The sequence below is a fragment of the Aquarana catesbeiana genome, linkage group LG12 (assembly GCF_042186555.1).
Source record: "Aquarana catesbeiana isolate 2022-GZ linkage group LG12, ASM4218655v1, whole genome shotgun sequence".
NCBI classification, from domain to species: Eukaryota; Metazoa; Chordata; class Amphibia; order Anura; family Ranidae; genus Aquarana; species Aquarana catesbeiana.
This window is the reverse complement of record NC_133335.1, coordinates 5,750,142-5,769,379: the sequence shown is the minus strand read 5'-3', so window position 1 is coordinate 5,769,379 and position 19,238 is coordinate 5,750,142. Positions and strand designations below refer to the sequence as shown.

General features: G+C 44.2%; 1 protein-coding gene across 2 annotated transcripts in view; it reads right to left on the bottom strand.

Moving 5' to 3' along the window:
• The window catches only part of LOC141113854 (ABC-type organic anion transporter ABCA8-like), a 233,996-nt gene that overhangs the window by 175,326 nt on the left and 39,432 nt on the right, over window positions 1-19,238 (bottom strand). For both annotated transcript variants that reach the window (XR_012236820.1, XM_073607179.1), the window contains exons 6-10: window positions 4,444-4,670; window positions 4,046-4,184; window positions 2,629-2,814; window positions 2,100-2,247; window positions 1,662-1,827 (exon numbers count right to left, since the gene is read on the bottom strand). Coding sequence is in view for 1 of the 2 variants with exons in the window: in XM_073607179.1 (XP_073463280.1) it covers window positions 1,662-1,827; window positions 2,100-2,247; window positions 2,629-2,814; window positions 4,046-4,184; window positions 4,444-4,670 (866 nt within the window). In the remaining variant the exon portion in view is untranslated. The remainder of the gene's footprint in view (window positions 1-1,661; window positions 1,828-2,099; window positions 2,248-2,628; window positions 2,815-4,045; window positions 4,185-4,443; window positions 4,671-19,238) is intronic.

The following is a 19,238-nucleotide window of genomic DNA, read 5'->3' as shown; positions in this document are numbered from 1 at the left end:
CCCCTTTCCCCCCCCAACTTTTCCTCTCCTTCCTTCCCCCTCATTTTCTCCCCCCCCCACTCTTTCCCCTCCCCTCTTCCCCTCCCCCCCTTGACCCCCCCTCTGTTCCGCGCCCTTCTCCTCTCCTTCCTTCCCCCATTTTATGAACAACCTCTTCATTATGTTACGTCCTTCAGCTACTATTGAAATTTATGTTGTGCACGCCCCCATGGTAGCCTTTCATCACCTCTTTGGTCTGCGCACCTATCTCTGCACTGTCCGAATCAGCAGGGATGTTTCTGAGATTATAATATGCGGTGTCATTATAGATACCAGTTTTTATGGTTCTATATACTAATCATGTACTTGTTATGTTATGTATTTTGATAGCCACAATAATATACTGGTTCGCTTTTGAAGAAGCGTGATGACACGCGAAACATGTCAAGCATTGAATACCTACATGTTATGAATTAATGGACTGCGGATTTGCTATCTAGCCATCTTCTCGGACCGATTGCTACTTGGGATGGTTATCCAGATGTCCGAAAGACTTTATATTTAGATGGTGTTGTATAGCTATCGCCTCCATATATATATACATGATTTGTGGTTTTTAATCAATTTTTGTTGTTACATATTTTTCTAATTGAATAAAAAAAACTTTTTTATAGATCAATGCTGTAGTTGTGCCTAAAAAGTCCAAAAGTCCCTCCCTCTTGCTTGCTTTTTGAACACGAATTTGTAGCACGCGGCACAGGCTTATAGTTTTGGTGTATCCACGGTGCCACTCCGTGTTATGATACGTCTCCAGTTATGTATTGAATAAACAGTCCATGTTCAGCAACCAAACAAGTATTGTCTAGTTTTGTTGTTGGGAGCGGTTGGAATATCTGATATCCATATTCAGATTGGGAGGAAGCGGTATATGACGAAAGCACTCAAGCGGAGTGTGGGAAGTTTCGTTACAGTTCCCAATACTAAAATGAACATTTTACATAAACTAATCTAAACCAGTTTTCAGGGGTTCCTTGAGTATTCATTGGTTGACCTCCCAACTGATGGTGCCTGCATAGTTCCAGAGCCAACACCACTCAACTGAACCAAACCCATGGCCCCAATGATCTTTTTAGCTGTGTTTTGCAACTCTGACCACTGGTGTTGAGCATTCTTTCCAATGACCACCAAATAATTATTTATAGCAGGGGTTCCCCGAAGCCTACAAAATTATTTCTAGGTTTCTCTGGGGTAAAAAGGTTGAGAAAGCGGCTCCACATAATTCAACAGAAAGCTTATTAGCATGGCCAAATCACATATCTTGGGTAACAAAGGACCTCTTCCTTGCCATGAATGAAATAGCTCGCAAAGGCAAACTGCTCCATTCACACTTGTACGACTCTAAATACATTTATGTTTCTGGTAGTAAGATGACAAAATGTGTAAAATTTCAAGGGGGTATGAATACTTTTTCATTGTATAATGGGCAATAATGCCCCCTTCCATGGCAATTCAAATATATAACATCATGTTGAAATGAAAAGGTGCCCCCATCCTGGATCATTGTTAAAAATAATATTTGGGGTCTGTGTCAACAAGCCGTGGGCTCTCTTTAATTTAAGGTGCTTACTGGGTGTGACTTCTATAATGGACAGAAGTGGAGACTTCACCTCGAACATCAGTACCTGATCGCTTCTTTTCCCAGTAACTCAATGGGAACTTTTTCTGCATAGTCCCCCGAGTCCTCTTCTATGTGCTCTCCTTCTCCTAGCGGTACAGGGGTCATCTTCTTCTTTGACCAGAATGAAGGGCTCAGGCAGAACAGCGGGTTGTGTCTCACTCCGTGTTTATCTGCCATGAAAATAAGTCAAGTCTGGTTAAGGCCATGATGATAAAATAAAGACAGCTTTAGAGTTACTTTGGTTGAGGCTTTTAGACCAGCGTGTATATAATTACATCATAAGAGAGACATCACAGTGACCAAGACAAGTCAATGCAATAGCTTCCATTCTTATGTTTGAGGCTTGGACACAACTGACATTCCCACCCCTGTGCACCACTTGACACTTTGTTGACACATTTTGTTATTGGCCAATAAATAAATATCAGCTATTTGTCATCACCTGGAATAATCTTGTCGAAATAGAGAGTGAGAATGATATAAAGTACTGAATCCAGAGTCAGGTAGATGGCGCTGGAGAGTATGTGGGAGGAGTCACCACCGATGTCTGAGAAGAAGGCCCCTTGAAGGTCATTTTCCATGTGCAGGCTCTAAAAACACAGAGAAGCCATAATTAATGGGCACATCTCACACCAACAATATGAGAGTCCATGCCAAATACACTTTCAAAGTGTTTGAGTATACTTTCTGAAGTGTATTTAAACCTAACTGATGCTTTATCCATGCAGTGCAGTGCAGGACAACAGGTTCACATTAATGTCCGCCCCTGAAGAATCGTTCCTTCACGCCTCTTCGGTTCCATTCAGCTGCCAAATAAAGAAGATCAGTAGGGCCAGGTATTGTTGACCATACCACTTCCTCTCCCTTCCTGTCATATGACTGCACTGGTGCTTGGTGCCTGACTAGGGGTGGGGCGATATTGCTCAGCCCTGTGTAAGCTCCACAAACAGCTCCCAAAAATAAATGATTACCTCCACCATCCCGACGGCGAAGGAGAAGGGGTGGAAAATGCTCAGAAAAGCTTCCAGAGATTTGGGTATGGCGTTCACCAATGGAAGGAGGCCCAACGCGGCTAGGAAGAGAGTGATGAAAAACCCAAGAATCGCTGCCAGGCGGTGCTTCCTGAAGAGGGCGCTCAACATGCAGTTAAAACAGACCTGAGTGGGTAAAAGATCAATGAGGTTGGATTCGGTTCATAAAAAAAGAGATGCAGAGGAAAACTACCTCCATATACCTCCTGTCTATAATACCCCCCATATGGTAAGAATCCCTCATGAAACCCTAGTGATGTAAACTAGATGATATGTAATTTGGTCTGAGCCCTGGAGATCTCCAGCCACTTCCTGTCTACATGCACTCCAGGGATGGCGGCGTGGCGTTTCAGAGGGTTTCCTGATGGTGACAACACTTGACTATGCCTGTGTAATGTGTATTGACATGTCCACTTGTAGTCTCCACTGGAATCCCTTGTGACAATGCAGGGTGACTGAGACAGTGTTGTTACACTATAATAGGAAGTTCCATGACCTTCTCATCAGAATTTTGAAAATTATTTTTGAAAAGACATTGACATGTTAAAGCTTCTATGAAATGTCAGTGATTGGTTGCATGTCTTTTGTAGCTAAACTTGGCTAGGGTCCAGGGTGAGCCTTGGGATACTAAATTTGGAGTATCCCAAGGTTCAATCCGCACACTACCCTACCCAAATTTGGTGAAAAGTATAATGGAGGACATTCTCTGACTATGACGGACTCTTCAGGGTGAAACCCCTCAGTGGACTCAAATGAAGGAGCAAATCTGAGCCTACAACCTTAAGCAGTCTCTCTAAGAGTTAACAAGGGCAGTCTCTAGGATCTCGCTCAGGCCTGTACTCACTGTGTCCTGGGTATTTGAATGCTTTCCTGAAGTACTAGACGGCTTCTGTACTGTGAGCCTCCAGACCAGATCCTCTGCAGACTTCCTCCAAACTACTCCCAGCATCATCAGACACAGGTCCCTAAGCTCTCATTGAGCTGGGACCCCTGTAGCCCCCTGCAAACTTTCACTAAGTGACAATAGGGCCACAACCCTCAGGCTGGGTCTTCTCCCACAGGACAAGGACCCTGCTGTTCTAGGGCCCAGCCTATTTTTACATATCTCACCCACCTACTGGTCAAGTTAAAGGGCCTTCTTCTTCCAACCCACTAAATTCTGGAACCCACCAAAAATCAAGGGGAAGCAGCCAAGCCTACAACCAGCAGAACCCAAAACAGCCAAAAGCAATTAAACTTCGCTCCACTGGTTACAGAAGAGCCAACAACTAAATTTACCTCAATACTACTAGCAACCTAACTAGGAGGGTGATAAAAATATGGCTTTCATTTACGAAAACACATCATCCAGACTTACCGTTGCAACGCCGTAGAGGCTGAAGAGCAAAAAGATAACACCAAAGGAACTTTGCACAAACACATAAGTGGTGGCAACCAGAGCCATGAGGGTGGCGATGATGATGGCACTGACGATGTACAGCAACCCCCAAGACAACCTGAAATACAAGATGATGACACCATACTGGAGATCTTCTAAGAATGGAAATGTCCAACCAATGGGGGCCATTTTATCCGCCAACAGAAAGGCAGGTATGCTTGTGACCCCCGATCTTCCTGAACTTTTCAAAGTCAGTAGTGCCACTACTGTGTCACTACCCCACCTCCCACACTATTGGCACCCTACCTGAGCTATTTATCTTCCATAAAGAATCCCTACCAAGAATATACTTATTTGGGTTGACCAACGCCACTCACCAAAACGCCAGATCCTTCAGTCCCATCATCCTCATCAGCTCTCTGGTTTTCCTCCTCTCCTGGGTAATCTGCAGTGTCATGAGATAGGACAGTGAGACGAAGCACATGCTCAATTCATAGATGATGGTGCCCATGTACAGAACCGTCCTTTTTGTATAATCCAAAGATTTCATCTTCACCACCTCTGTGGCCGCCAAACCATCCCACAGCGACTGCTTGGTGTTCTTCTGCAAAATATTGTTTGTGTTGATTATTTCAGTATTTTTTAAGGTTGAGCAATTTTTAGGTTTATAATTTTTTTTTTTTTTTCTGTTAAAAGAAAAGGGAGTAAAAGATCAATAATATATCTACTTTATTTTTCCCCTAATCGTCTTTCAGGACAGCCACCTGAGAGACCTTGGCTCCTCCCTAGGAAACACCACGCCAGCCTTCTTATAAATTTCCTCCTCCCCTGCTGGCTCCTCAGTTATTTGTGTTTCCTGCAGAGGGGAGACACCAGTGGAACCAAGCCAGGAGAGTCAGGAGGCTCAGGCAGATGTCCTAAAAGGGAGCAGAGGCTCCTTGGGCAGACCAGGGGGAAAAAACTAACCTGGAAGAAAATTTGTCACCCCCACATCCCTGAGTGCAGGCGGAGGTCGGGGGGGCTCCTTTTCAGTACTGAGCGCAGTAGCAGGAGGTGCATGTCAGCCGTCCCATACCCTCAAGCAGCGTGTAGCACTGGCAGTGTAAATCACGCCGGGTATTGAGACCGCACGACGCCAGTGGCGGGTGACGTCATGTCCGGCGAAAGGGGCGTGTACTTCCAGGTTCGCGGCTTCCGGTTCCGCCCACGAATCATGAAAAGGAGCCAGGCATGGGCTGGAGAGGGGCCGCACATGCTGTAGAGACAGCAAAGTCTCCGGTGGTGACACCATAATGTCGGACGCAGAAGGAAGGGACCAGACTGCAGCTCCAGCAGAGACCAGCTCCAGTCATGGTAAGGTAACGGGAACCTAGGGTGGAACTCCCCTGGCCTGAACCTACGCCCCCAGGGAGTACATGGATAAAGGGGGGGGGGGTAGGTAAAGGTCCCTCTGGTGTCAGTGGGTGGTTCATGGGGCCCCTGGTGAGGTAAGCCCACATGAAATTGCTGTGCACCTGCAGTTTTGCAGGAAAGGATTATGGTAGTGTTAATACTGTGGGGTTTTTCTTTTTTATGTCTTTTCAGAAAACAGACAAAACCAGGCCCTCTCACATTTCAAAGAGGAGGTGCCCTTCTTGTAAAAATACACTTAAAGATTCCTGGGGGAAAGCATTATGTAAGGAATGTATTAACAAACTAGTACAGGAACATTCCACTGAGCAGGGCAGTGATTTAGCGGCATCTGTTAAGGAACTGTCTAGTACCTTTGAATCCTTTAAAACCTTCTTTGAAGGGTTTCAGATCCCACAGCTGCAGACTGCTCCTCCTTCAGTACAAACGGCACTACCAAAAATACAAACACTATCCTCCACTAGTGCAGGCCCTTCAGCAGCCCCTAGTGAGGAGGCAGAAGAGGAGCCTGACAGTGCAGCGTCTGGCTTCCAAGAATCAGAGGGTGAAGCCCTGGAAGGGGATTCTAGAAAGCCCTCCCGATACAAACTCTCATTAGAAGAGGTCGACCATTTTCTGGGAGCCATTCATACCACATTAGGTATACAAACTGAAAAGAAACCTTTATCCTTGCATGATCAAATGTATGAGGGTTTAGGAGAACAGGAAAAAAAGAATTTTCCTGTTCCTGTTCATGAAGTTCTAATAGAGGCAATTAAGAAAGAATGGCAGGATCCAGAAAGAAAGCCATTCTTTTCTAAAGCCTTAAAAACGCGGTTTCCATATTCAGAGGACGAATCATCAGTATGGAACAAAACCCCAAAGCTAGATGCAGCCTTCTCACAGGTTTCGAGGCACACGGATCTAGCTTTTGAGGATATAGGGGTCTTATCTGAAGCAATGGATAAGAGGATGGACTCCCTAATAAAAAAGTAATGGGACTCCACAGTAGGAAGCCTAAAGCCAGCCATGGCAGTCACGGTAGTGGCCAGAAATGTAGAGTTCTGGTTGAACCAGATTCAGGCACACATCGAGGAAGGAACTGCAAAAGAGCAGATTTTATCCTCTTTTCCCACTCTTCTGCGAGGCATCGCGTATATCGCGGATGCATCAGCAGAGATGGTACGCATGGCAGCCAGATCTTCGGCACTAGCCAACTCTACAAGAAGGGCCCTATGGCTAAAGAAATGGCAGGGTGACTGCGCATCTAAAGCCAAACTTTGCGGGATCCCTTTTACAGGGGACCTGCTGTTCGGGCCAGGGTTAGAGAAAGTGCTGGACCGTACAGCGGACAAAAAGAAAGCACAAAGCAACCTGGAGTCAGCCACACCAGAATAAAAGGAAGCAAAGCGGGGACACAAAATCCCGTTTTTCAGCACCCAAGGCGGAGAACCAGAAAAGACCTTGGGTCCAGAGAGGGAAAGGCAAGGGAGGAGCGATTTTTCGTCCTCCTGAGAAAACCAGAAATAAACAGATGATAAAGTAGTCTCAGTGGGAGGAAGACTGGGGGCCTTCCTCTCGTAATGAGAAAGGATATCCTCCAATCAGTTTATTTTGAGAACAATAAGAGAGGGGTATTATCTAGAGTTCTCAAGATTACCCCCAAGCAGGTTTTACACCACCAAGCTTCCAAAGAACAGAGAGAAGGCCAGAGGGTTAATGAGTTCCATAAAGGATCTCAGGAAACAAGGTGTAATCATCAAGGTACCAAAGGAAGAAAGAGGGCAGGGCTTCTACTCCCACATATTTGGAGTACAAAAACCTCAACCTCAAGCCTTTAAATCTATCCATAACTTACAAAAGATTCAAAATGGATTCCATATACTCAGTGAAGGCTCAGTTACCACCAAGCTGTTATATGGTTTCCTTAAACTTAAAAGATGCGTACCTACACATACCGATATATCAAAGTTGTCAGAAGTTTCTAAGGTTAGCAATAGAAACAGGAAAAGAAACCTTACACCTTCAATTCCGAGCTCTACCCTTCGGCCTTTCTTCCTCACCCAGAATTTTTACAAAAATTCTGGCAGAAGCTCTGGCACCATTACGACTAAAAGGCATATCCATCATTGCCTATTTAGACGACCTTCTCCTTTTTGCAGACTCTCCCGGGAGATTGCTAAAAAACCTCAAATACACACGGACTTTCTAGGTTGGTTGATAAGTGTAGAAAAATCCAATCTACAACCCACGCAACAAATAAAGTATTTGGGATATATAATAGACTCAGTGCAACAAAGAATATTCCTACCCAAGGAGAAGATAGAAAAAATTCAAAAAGAAATAAAAAGAATACAGACCAATCTACCATGTTCAATAAGAAAAATCATGTCAACGCTGGGGTTGCTAACATTTGCAATCCCAGCGGTACAATGGGCAAGTCTACATTTTCGGCCACTGCAGATGTTCCTATTAAGGATATGGGATCACAAGCAGGAATCACTGGATAGACAGGTATTAATACCAGCAAGGGTAAAAAAAGACCCTATGGTGGTGGAGAAGAGCGGAAATTATAAACAAAGGAAGGCTATGGATCCTACCCATTTCCGGAATCCTAACCACAGACGCAAGCGGCGTAGGGTGGGGAGCACATTTAGACTCCCAAATAACACAAGGAACTTAGGAGAAGGAGGAGAGGACGAGATCGTCCAATTGGAAAGAGTTGAAGGCAGCATGGTTTGCGCTTCAGTCCTTCCAGAGAGAGTTGAAAGGACATCATGTTCAGGTCAGGTCCAACAACTCATCGGTAATCGCCTACATAAACAGACAAGGGGGAACCAGAAGCAGAGCCCTGTGGTCTTTAGCTAAGGAAATCTTGAACTGGAGAAACAGGAGAAATTTTGAACTGGGGAGTGGAAAACATACTCTCTTTATCAGCAGTCCACTTAAAAGGGGATTTAAACAAAGTGGCAGATTTCCTCAGCAGGAAGAAAGTGAGAGAAGGCGATTGAGTACTAAAACAAGAGGTATTCGAGTAGATTACAAAAAAATGGGGAACACCTCAGGTGGACTTATTTGCTTGGAGAGAAAGCAGGAAAGTTTGAGCGTTCTTCTCCCTGAGAAGAGAGGATGGAGCACTCGGGGTAGATGCATTAGCACAAAAGTGGACATTCAAAAAATGTTATGCCTTTCTCCCACCAGTACTACTACCAGCGGTGATAAGAAAATTGCGTACAGAGAACACATCACTGATTCTCATAGCAAGTCACTGGCCCAGGAGACTGTGGTTCTCTATGCACAAAGAACTCGCCATAGAGCCTCCCTGGTTGTTACACCCTTTAAAAGTCTATGGGAGAAATCAAAAGTGCTAATTTTAAAGGCTTATATGCATGGTATTGTCATAAAAAGTGTTTGGGGACCTGGGTCCTGCAACAGGGGACATGTATCAATGCAAAAAAAGTTTTAAAAACGGACGTTTTTTCGGGAGCAGTGATTTTAATAATGCTTAAAGTGAAACAATAAAAGTGTAATAATCCTTTAAATTTCGTACCTGGGGGGGTGTCTATAGTATGCCTGTAAAGGGGCGTATGTTTCCCGTGTTTGAAATGTCATTTTGCTGTCAGACTGTTCTAAAGGAAAAAAAGTTATTTAAAAGTACTCGCGGCTATATGAATTGTCAGTCTGACAATACACATAAAAGTTCATTGATAAAAACAGCATGGGATTTCCCCACATGGGAACCCTGAAGCAAAATTTAAAAAAAAATTCCATATCAGACTTCAGGTCTGATATGGATATTAAGGGAAACCCCGCGCCGAAAAAAAAAAGACGTGGGGGTCCCCCTCAAAATCCATACCAGACCTGGATTTTAAGGGGAACCGCGCCAAATTTTTTTTTAAAAATGGCGTGGGGTCCCCCCAAAAATCCATACCAGACCCTTATCCGAGCACCCAACCTGGCAGGCCGCAGGAAAAGAGGTAGGACGAGCGAGCGCTCCCCCATCCTGAACCGTACCAGGCCACATGCACTCAACATTGGGAGGGTGCTTTGGGGGGTCCCCCCAAAGCACCTTGTGCCCATGTTGATGATGACAAGGGCCTCATCCCCACAACCCTTGCCCAGTGGTTGTGGGGGTCTGAGGGCGGGGGGCTTATCGAAATCTAGAAGCCCCCTTTAACAAGGGGACCCCCAGATCCCGGCCCCCCCTGTGTGAAATGGTACAGAAGTACCCCTACCATTTCACAAAAAAGTGTCAAAAATGTTAAAAATGACAAGAGACAGTTTCCTTTATTTAAATGCATCTTCTTTCTTCTATCTTCTTTCTTCTATCTTCTATCTTCCTCCATCTTCTTCTTCCTCCGTTCCTCTGCTTCTTGCTCCGGTGTTCTCATCCAGCATTTTCCTCCGCGGGGTCTTCTTCCCTTCTTCGTGCTCGGGCTGCTCTGCATCCATGATGGGAGGCTCCCGCTGTGTGACGCTTCTCGTCTTCTGACGGTTCTTAAATGATGGAGAGCGGGGCCACCCGGTGACCCCGCCCCCCTCTGACGCACGGGGACTTCCCTGTGGCTTTCCCCGTGATGTCAGAGGGGGAAGGGGTCACCCGTTATGTAACGGGTGATCCCGCCCCCTCTGATGTCACGGGGAAAGCCTCGGGGAAGTCCCCGTCAAGTCCTCATGCGTCAGAGGGGGGAAGGGGCCACCGGGTAGCCCCGCCCTCCGCTATTTGAGAACCGTCAGAAGACGAGAAACGTCACACAGTGGGAGCCTCCCATCATGGATGCGGAGCACCCCGAGCACGAAGAAGGGAAGAAGACCCCACGGAGGAAGATGCCGGACGAGCACACAGGAGCAAGAAGCAGAGGATCAGAGGAAGAAGAAGAAAAAGATGGAGGAAGAAAACAAAGGAAGATAGAGAAAAAAAAGATAGAAGAAAGAAGTATTTAAAAATAAAGGAATTGTCAAAAACTGTCTCTTGTCATTTTTAACATTTTTGACACTTTTTTTGTGAAATGGTAGGAAAGTACCCCCTTACCATTTCACACGGGGGGGGCGGGATCTGGGGGTCCCCTTGTTAAAGGGGGCTTCCAGATTCCGATAAGCCCCCCGCCCGCAGACCCCCACAACCACCGGGCAAGGGTTGTGGGGATGAGGCCCTTGTCCTCATCAACATGGGGACAAGGTGCTTTGGGGGGGACCCCCCAAAGCACCCTCCCAATGTTGAGGGCATGTGGCCTGGTATGGTTCAGGAGGGTGGGGCGCTCTCTCGTCCCCACCTCTTTTCCTGCAGCCTGCCAGGTTGCGTGCTCGGATAAGGGTCTGGTATGTATTTTTGGGGGGACCCCACACCATTTTATTTTTTAATTTTGGCACTGGGTTCCCCTTAAAATCCAAACCAGACCTGAAGGGTCTGGTATGAATTTTGAGGGGGACCCCCACGCCTTTTTTTTTTTTGGTGCGGGGTTCCCCTTAATATCCATACCAGACCTGAAGGGCCTGGTATGGAATTTAGGGGGATCCCCACGCCATTTTTTAAAAAAATTTTGGTTCGGGGTTCCCCTGTGGGGAATTCCCATGCTGTTTTTATCAATTAACTTTTATGTGTATCGTCGGACCGACAATTCATATAGCCGTGAGTAGTTTTAAATGACTTTTTTTCCTTTGAAATGTCATTTTGCTGTCAGACTGTTCTAAACACGGGAAACATGCGCCCCTTTACAGGCATACTATAGACACCCCCCAGGTACGAAATTTAAAGGAATATTACACTTTTAGTGTTTCACTTTAAGCATCATTAAAATCACTGCTCCCGAAAAAACGGACGTTTTTAAAACTTTTTTTTGCATTGATCCATGTCCCCTGGGGCAGGACCCGGGTCCCCAAACACTTTTTATGACAATACCATGAATATAAGCCTTTAAAATTAGCACTTTTGATTATTCATGTTCGAGTCCCATAGACTTTAACGATGTTCGCGCGTTCGAACAAATTTTTTGCCTGTTTGCATGTTCTGGTGCGAACCGAACCGGGGGTGTTCGGCTCATCCTATGTCCCCAGGTGGAAAGGTGGAATTTAGCCGCCTGGTATCTGAGGAGCAGCTGTTAAAAGCAAAAGGGTTCTCAAGCTGTTTGTTGTAGAGACACTGGTAAAAAGCAGGAAGGTTGAGACATACCAAAGAGTATGGAAATGTTTTAGCAGATGGTGTACAGAAAACAACTTCAAAGCACAAAGCTCAGTGGCAGTCTAATCCCCCGTACACACGGTCGGATTTTCCGACGGAAAATGTGTGATAGGACCTTGTTGTCGGAAATTCCGACCGTGTGTGGGCTTCATCACACATTTTCCATCGGAATTTCCGACACACAAAGTTTGAGAGCAGGCTATAAAATTTTCCGACAACAAAATCCGTTGTTGGAAATTCCGATCGTGTGTATACAAATCCGACGCACAAAGTGCCACGCATGCTCAGAATAAATTAAGAGACGAAAGCTATTGGCTACTGCCCCGTTTATAGTCCCGACGTACGTGTATTACGTCACCACGTTCAGAACGATCGGATTTTCCAAAAACTTTGTGTGACCGTGTGTATGCAAGACAAGTTTGAGCCAACACCTGTCGGAAAAAAAACATGGATTTTGTTGTTGGAATGTCCGATAAATGTCCGACCATGTGTACAGGGCATTAGAGTTTCTACAGAGTGGTGTAGATAAAGGACCAAGTCTCAATACATTAAAGAGTCAAGTGTCAGCACTGTCGGTTTACCAGGAAAGAAGTTTAGCATCAGATCCATGGATAATTAGACTTTTTAAATTCGTGAGCAGGCAGAGGCCGATACAGATTACAGCCTTTCCAAAGTGGGACCTGTCATTAGTGCTGGAAACTATGACAGCAGAACCCTTTGAACCCTTAAAAAATTGCAGCCTGAAGATGCTGACACTTAAAGCAATCTTCTTGGTAGCAATCACTACAGCCAAAAGGGTCTGCGAGATAGAAGCCCTATCAATTAGACCCCCCTTTTGTCAGATTTTCCCGGATCGCATAGTCTTTAAAATGTATCCGGGATTTCTGTATAAAGTGGCCTCGAAATTTTACAGAGGCCAAGACTTAGTGTTACCATCATTTTGTCCAAATCCTTCGAAAGAACAAGAAATACAATTTCATAATTTAGACGTCAGGAGATGCGTCTTACATTATTTAGAGGTAACAAAAACACTTAGAAGGACAGATTCTTTATTTATTTTAATTTCTGGAGCTAGGCAAGGGCATAAGGCTTCAAGAAGAGTCTGCAAAAGACATGCCCCTCACACTTTTCACATTTTTTTTTGTAAAAAATGTTGAAAACTATTTGAAAAGAGAAATTAGTGGGACTTTATATGAGACCATGACCCTCCGGTACACAGGTCTCCATCCCTATGTATACGAGAAAGAAGGGGGAATCGGGGGGAGGCGGGGTATTTGGGACTTTATATGAAACACAACACTAGGGCAAGCTAGGTCATCAATTAAAGATAAAATCATTTTATTAATACCTCATGGGAGCAAAGTGCAATAGATGATGGACACATAAAATCAATAAGAGACGGTACAAAGTAAATAAAACATTAATTGTATCACATGGTAGTCATATAGTAATATCTTATACATTGTAGCAAATGATATATAGTGATAGCAACAACATTACACCCAACATGAGTATGCATAGTAGATAATTATAATCAAATAGAATCGATGACCTAGACATAAAAATGCTCATAGTAGATGCATGATTGCTGTGGCATGACATCAATTGGTGAATGCTGAATTGTAAATGCTCTACGCGTTTCATGGAAGTTTGTCCACTCATCAGGAGCAGCTAACTGGGAGTACCTGGGAATGCATATACCAGCCGGCCAGCCAGCGAGAACCGGGGGTTCCTCCCTCACAGCACGATCCAGCGTGAAGTTGGCGGTATCTCGCTGGCTGGCTGGTATATGCATTCCCAGGTACTCCCAGTTAGCCACTCCTGATGAGTGGACAAACTTCCATGAAACGCGTCGAGCATTTACAATTCAGCATTCACCAATTAATGTCATGCCACAGCAATCATGCATCTACTATGAGCATTTTTATGTCTAGGTCATCGATTCTATTTGATTATAATTATCTACTATGCATACTCATGTTGGGTGTAATGTTGTTGCTATCACTATATATCATTTGCTACAATGTATAAGATATTACTATATGACTACCATGTGATACAATTAATGTTTTATTTACTTTGTACCGTCTCTTATTGATTTTAAGTGCCCATCATCTATTGCACTTTGCTCCCATGAGGTATTAATAAAATGATTTTATCTTTAATTGATGACCTAGCTTGCCCTAGTGTTGTGTTTCATATAAAGTCCCAAATACTCCGCCTCCCCCCGATTCCCCCTTCTTTCTCGTTGAAAACTATTTATCATTTTCCTTCCACTTCACAATTATGTGACACTTTGTGTTGGTCTATCACATAAAATCCCAATAAAACACATTTACGTTTTTGGTTGTAACATGACAAAATGTGGAAAATTTCAAGGGGTATGAATACTTTTTCAAGGCACTGTATTATTATTATTATTATTATTATTATACAAGATTTATATAGCGTCAACAGTTTACGCAGCGCTTTACAATGTATAAGGGGGACAACACAATTACAGTACAGTTCAATACAAAAGTTACAGGAGGGCCCGCCTCATAGAGCTTACATTCTAAAGGGAGGGGGTGGTGGTACAAAAGGTAATAGATGCGGGGAATGATTTGATGGGGAGTGGCTCGGGGACAGTTGTTAGGTGGGTGTGGGATAGGCTTCCCTGAATAAATGAGTTTTCAGGGATCTCCTAAAGGTGGACAGGGTAGGGGCTGATCGGACATACTGGGGCAGGGAATTCCAGAAGATGGGAGAAGCTCTGGAGAAGTCCTGAAGGTGAGCATGGGAGGAGGTAACAAGGGAGCTAGAGAGCAGGAGGTCCTGGGAGGAGCGGAGGGGGCGATTTGGGCGATATCTGCAAATGAGGTTGGTGATGTAGATGGGGGCAATGTTGTGAATTGCCTTGTATGTTGTGGTTAGCATTTTAAATTTTACACGATGGGGTAGGGGAAGCCAGTGAAGGGATTGGCAGAGAGGGGCAGCAGTCACGGATCAATTAGTGAGGTGTATTAGTCTAGCAGCAGCATTCATAATAGACTGAAGGGGGGATAGCCTGCTTAAGGGTAGGCTATTAACCACTTGAGCCCCGGACCATTATGCTGCCTAAGGACCAGAGGTCTTTTTCCAATTTGGCACTGCGTTGCTTTAACTGCTAATTGCGCAGTCATGCAATGCTGTACCCAAATGAAATTTGCGTCCTTTTCTTCCTACAAATAGAGCTTTCTTTTGATGGTATTTGATCACCTCTGCGGTTTTTATTTTTTGCGCTATAAACGGAAAAAGACTGAAAATTTTGAAAAAAAAATGATATTTTCTACTTTTTGTTATAAAAAAAATCCAATAAACTCAATTTTAGTCATACATTTAGGCCAAAATGTATTCGGCCACATGTCTTTCGTAAAAAAAATGTCAATAAGCGTATATTTATTAGTTTGCGCAAAAGTTATAGCGTCTACAAACTAGGGTACATTTTCTGGAATTTACACAGCTTTTAGTTTATGACTGCCTATGTCATTTCTTGAGGTGCTAAAATGGCAGGGCAGTACAAAACCCCCACAAATGACCCCATTTTGGAAAGTAGACACCCCAAGGAAATTGCTGAGAGGCATGTTGAACCCATTGAATATTTATTTTTTTTGTCCCAAGTGATTGAATAATGACAAAAAAAAAAAAATATTTACAAAAAGTTGTCACTAAATGATATATTGCTCACACAGGCCATGGGCATATGTGGAATTGCACCCCAAAATACATTTAGCTGCTTCTCCTGAGTACGGGGATACCACATGTGTGGGACTTTTTGGGAGCCTAGCCACGTACGGGGCCCCGAAAACCAATCACCGCCTTCAGGATTTCTAAGGGTGTAAATTTTTGATTTCACTCTTCACTGCCTATCACAGTCTCGGAGACCATGGAATGCCCAGGTGGCACAAACCCCCCCAAAATGACCCCATTTTGGAAAGTAGACACCCTAAGCTATTTGCTGAGAGGCATGATGAGTATTTTGCAGCTCTCATTTGTTTTTGAAAATGAAGAAAGACAAGAAAAAACATTTTTTTTTTCTTTTTTCAATTTTCAAAACTTTGTGACAAAAAATGAGGTCTGCAAAATACTCACTATACCTCTCAGCAAATAGCTTGGGGTGTCTACTTTCCAAAATGGGGTCATTTGGGGGGGGGGGGTTGTGCCACCTGGGCATTCCATGGCCTCCGAAACTGTGATAGGCAGTGAAGAGTGAAATCAAAAATTTACGCCCTTAGAAAGCCTGAAGGCGGTGCTTGGTTTTCGGGGCCCCCTTCGTGGCTAGGCTCCCAAAAAGTCTCACACATGTGGTATCCCCGTACTCAGGAGAAGCAGCAGAATGTATTTTGGGGTGTAATTTCACATATTCCCATGGCATGTTTGAGCAATATATCATTTAGTGACAACTTTGTGCAAAAAAAAAAATTTGTCTCTTTCCCGCAACTTCTGTCGCAATATAAAATATTCCATGGACTCGACATGCCTCTCAGCAAATAGCTTGGGGTGTCTACTTTCCAAAATGGGGTCATTTGGGGGGGTTTTGAACTGTCCTGGCATTTTATGCACAACATTTAGAAGCTTATGTCACACATCACCCACTCTTCTAACCACTTGAAGACAAAGCCCTTTCTGACACTTTTTGTTTACATGAAAAAGTTTTTTTTTTTTTGCAAGAAAATTACTTTGAACCCCCAAACATTATATATTTTTTTTAAAACAAATGCCCTACAGATTAAAATGGTGGGTGTTTCATTTTTTTTTTCACACAGTATTTGCGCAGCGATTTTTCAAACGCATTTTTTGGGGAAAAAACACACTTTTTTAAATTTTAATGCACTAAAACACACTATATTGCCCAAATGTTTGATGAAATAAAAAAGATGATCTTAAGCCGAGTACATGGATACCAAACATGACATGCTTTACAATTGCGCACAAACGTGCAGTGGCAACAAAATAAATACATTTTTAAAAGCTTTTAAAAGCATTTACAGGTTACCACTTTAGATTTACAGAGGAGGTCTACTGCTAAAATTACTGCCCTCGATCTGACCTTCGTGGTGATACCTCACATGCATGGTGCAATTGCTGTTTACATTTGACGCCAGACCGCCGCTTGCGTTTGCCTTAGCGCGAGAGCAGGGGCGACAGGGGTACTTTTTTTTTTTTTTCTTTCTCTTTATTATTTTTTTGCTTTTTTATCTTATTTTTAAACTGTTCCTTTCATTTTTTTTTTTTTTAATCATTTTTATTGTTATCTCGGGGAATGTAAATATCCCCTATGATAGCAATAGGTAGTGACAGGTACTCTTTTTTGAAAAAATTGGGGTCTATTAGACCCTAGATTTCTCCTCTGCCCTCAAAGCATCTGACCACACCAAGATCGGTGTGATAAAATGCTTCCCTAATTTCCCAATGGCGCTATTTACATCCGGCGAAATCTAAGTCATAAAATGCTCGTAGCTTCCGGTTTCTTAGGCCATAGAGATGTTTGGAGCCACTCTGGTCTCTGATCAGCTCTATGGTCAGCTGGCTGAATCACCGGCTGCATTCTCAGGTTTCCTGTTGAGACAGGAGAGCCAGAGAAAAACACGGAAGATGGTGGGGGGGGGGGGCATTCCCTCCCACGGCTTGTAAAAGCAGTCTAGAGGCTAATTAGCCGCTGGGATTGCTTTTACATGAAAGCTGACCGCTGGCTGAAAAGAATGATACCAAGATGATACCTAAACCTGCAGGCATCATTCTGGTATAACCGCTCAAAGTCGTGAATGGCGTACCTGAAGACAAAAAAATGGTTAACAATAAAGCACAGTAAACGGTAAAGTATAAAAAATTGCATACCTGAAAAGCAAACATGATAAAACATAATAACAATAAAACATTGCAGAATAGAATACAGTAAAAAAGAGCAGAACAATAGAGAGAGAATAGAGAGAGAGAGAACAATAAAACAACAACTATTTTTTTTTATTTTATATATTTATATTTTTATTTTTTTTTTACACTTTTTTTTGTAACTGTAACTTTTATAACTGTAACCGGTTCCAGGTTCGGGTCTCTCAAAATGCGATGGCATCTTGGGAGACCCTGTGAAAGTGTGCCTAGTCTGTGCAATGCTGTACCCTACGCTAATACTCAACTAGTGAATGGTAGCGTTCAAAACATTCACCAATGCAAAGACCAGGATTGTCAGGACAGGAGGGACAATAATAGCGGGTGTCACACCTATATCCGCGTTTGCTGCAGACACAACATCTTTTTTGGGGGGGTTCGTTGGGTAGGGGTACTCGGGAGGACATAAAAATGCCTCTCATGCAGCCGACTGCATTTGGTTGGGGATGTGAATGGGGGAAGTACGGGCGCTGCAGAAGCGGTGGGTTCCCAATTAGGATTGGCGAATGCAGCAGGAAGGGCATTATGGGCACGACGGGCCTGTTTGTCTTCTTGGTGGCAGCGGGACACTACTTGTGCTTGCCACCTCACCAGCTTGAACTGCACTTATGGGACTCGCCACGTCACCACGTGTTACTGCAGTGCTGGTTTGACTACGGGGTGTACTAGGCCGCTGGTGCTTGCCAGTTCAATAAAAAGCTACCAAAAAAACTGTTAGCGATCGCAGGGATCAGGCCTGACTCTGCGAACTCTGCATGTATGCGTTTAGTGTTTTGTAAGTGTCAGTGATCGATCGATACTGCACTTGGGTGGGCTGGGCCGGGCGGAGGGGCAAAACGCAGGTGCTAGCAGGTATCTGGGCTGATCCCGCTAACACTGCGTTTTTGGGAACCCTAAACTGCTGGGGACACTAGTATAGATCTGATCGGATCAGATATTGATCCGTTCAGATACTATACCACTAAGGGAGGTGTACGGTGCGTGCGTGGGTGTTAGCGGTACTGGCGCTAACCTGACGCTGCCTGGGGCTGGTGCTTACAAGTTCACCAAAACGCTACCAAGAAAACTGTTAGCGATCGCAGGGATCAGGCCTGACTCTGCGAACGCTGCAGTTATGCGTTTAGTGTTTTGTAAGTGACAGTGATCGATCGATACTGCACTTGGGTGGGCTGGGCTGGGCCGGGTGGAGGGGCAAGACGCAGGTGCTAGCAGGTATCTGGGCTGATCCCGCTAACACTGCGTTTTTGGGAACCCTAAACTGCTGGGGACACTAGTATAGATCTGATCGGATCAGATATTGATCTGTTCAGATACTATACCACTAAGGGAGGCGTATGCTGCGTGCGTGGGTGTTAGCGGTACTGGCGCTAATCTGACGCTGCCTGGAGCGACGCATATCACCGCCGGGCGATCAGGGGGCTAAACCCTTATTAGGTAATAAACGGCGGGTGCCCTGACATTTTTTTTATTTTTATAAAAAATAAACGAACTAACCAGCATCACCCGTAACACTTATACGGTGATCAGTGGTGAAAGGGTTAACTAGGGGGCAATCAAGGGGTTTAAAAACATTTATTCGGTAGTATATGGGGGTCCCTGACGCTATAAAACGCTGACGGCAAACCTAAATATTTACGTCCCTAACTAGCGTCACCAGTGACACTAATACAGCGTTCAGAAAAATGATCGCTTAGCGAC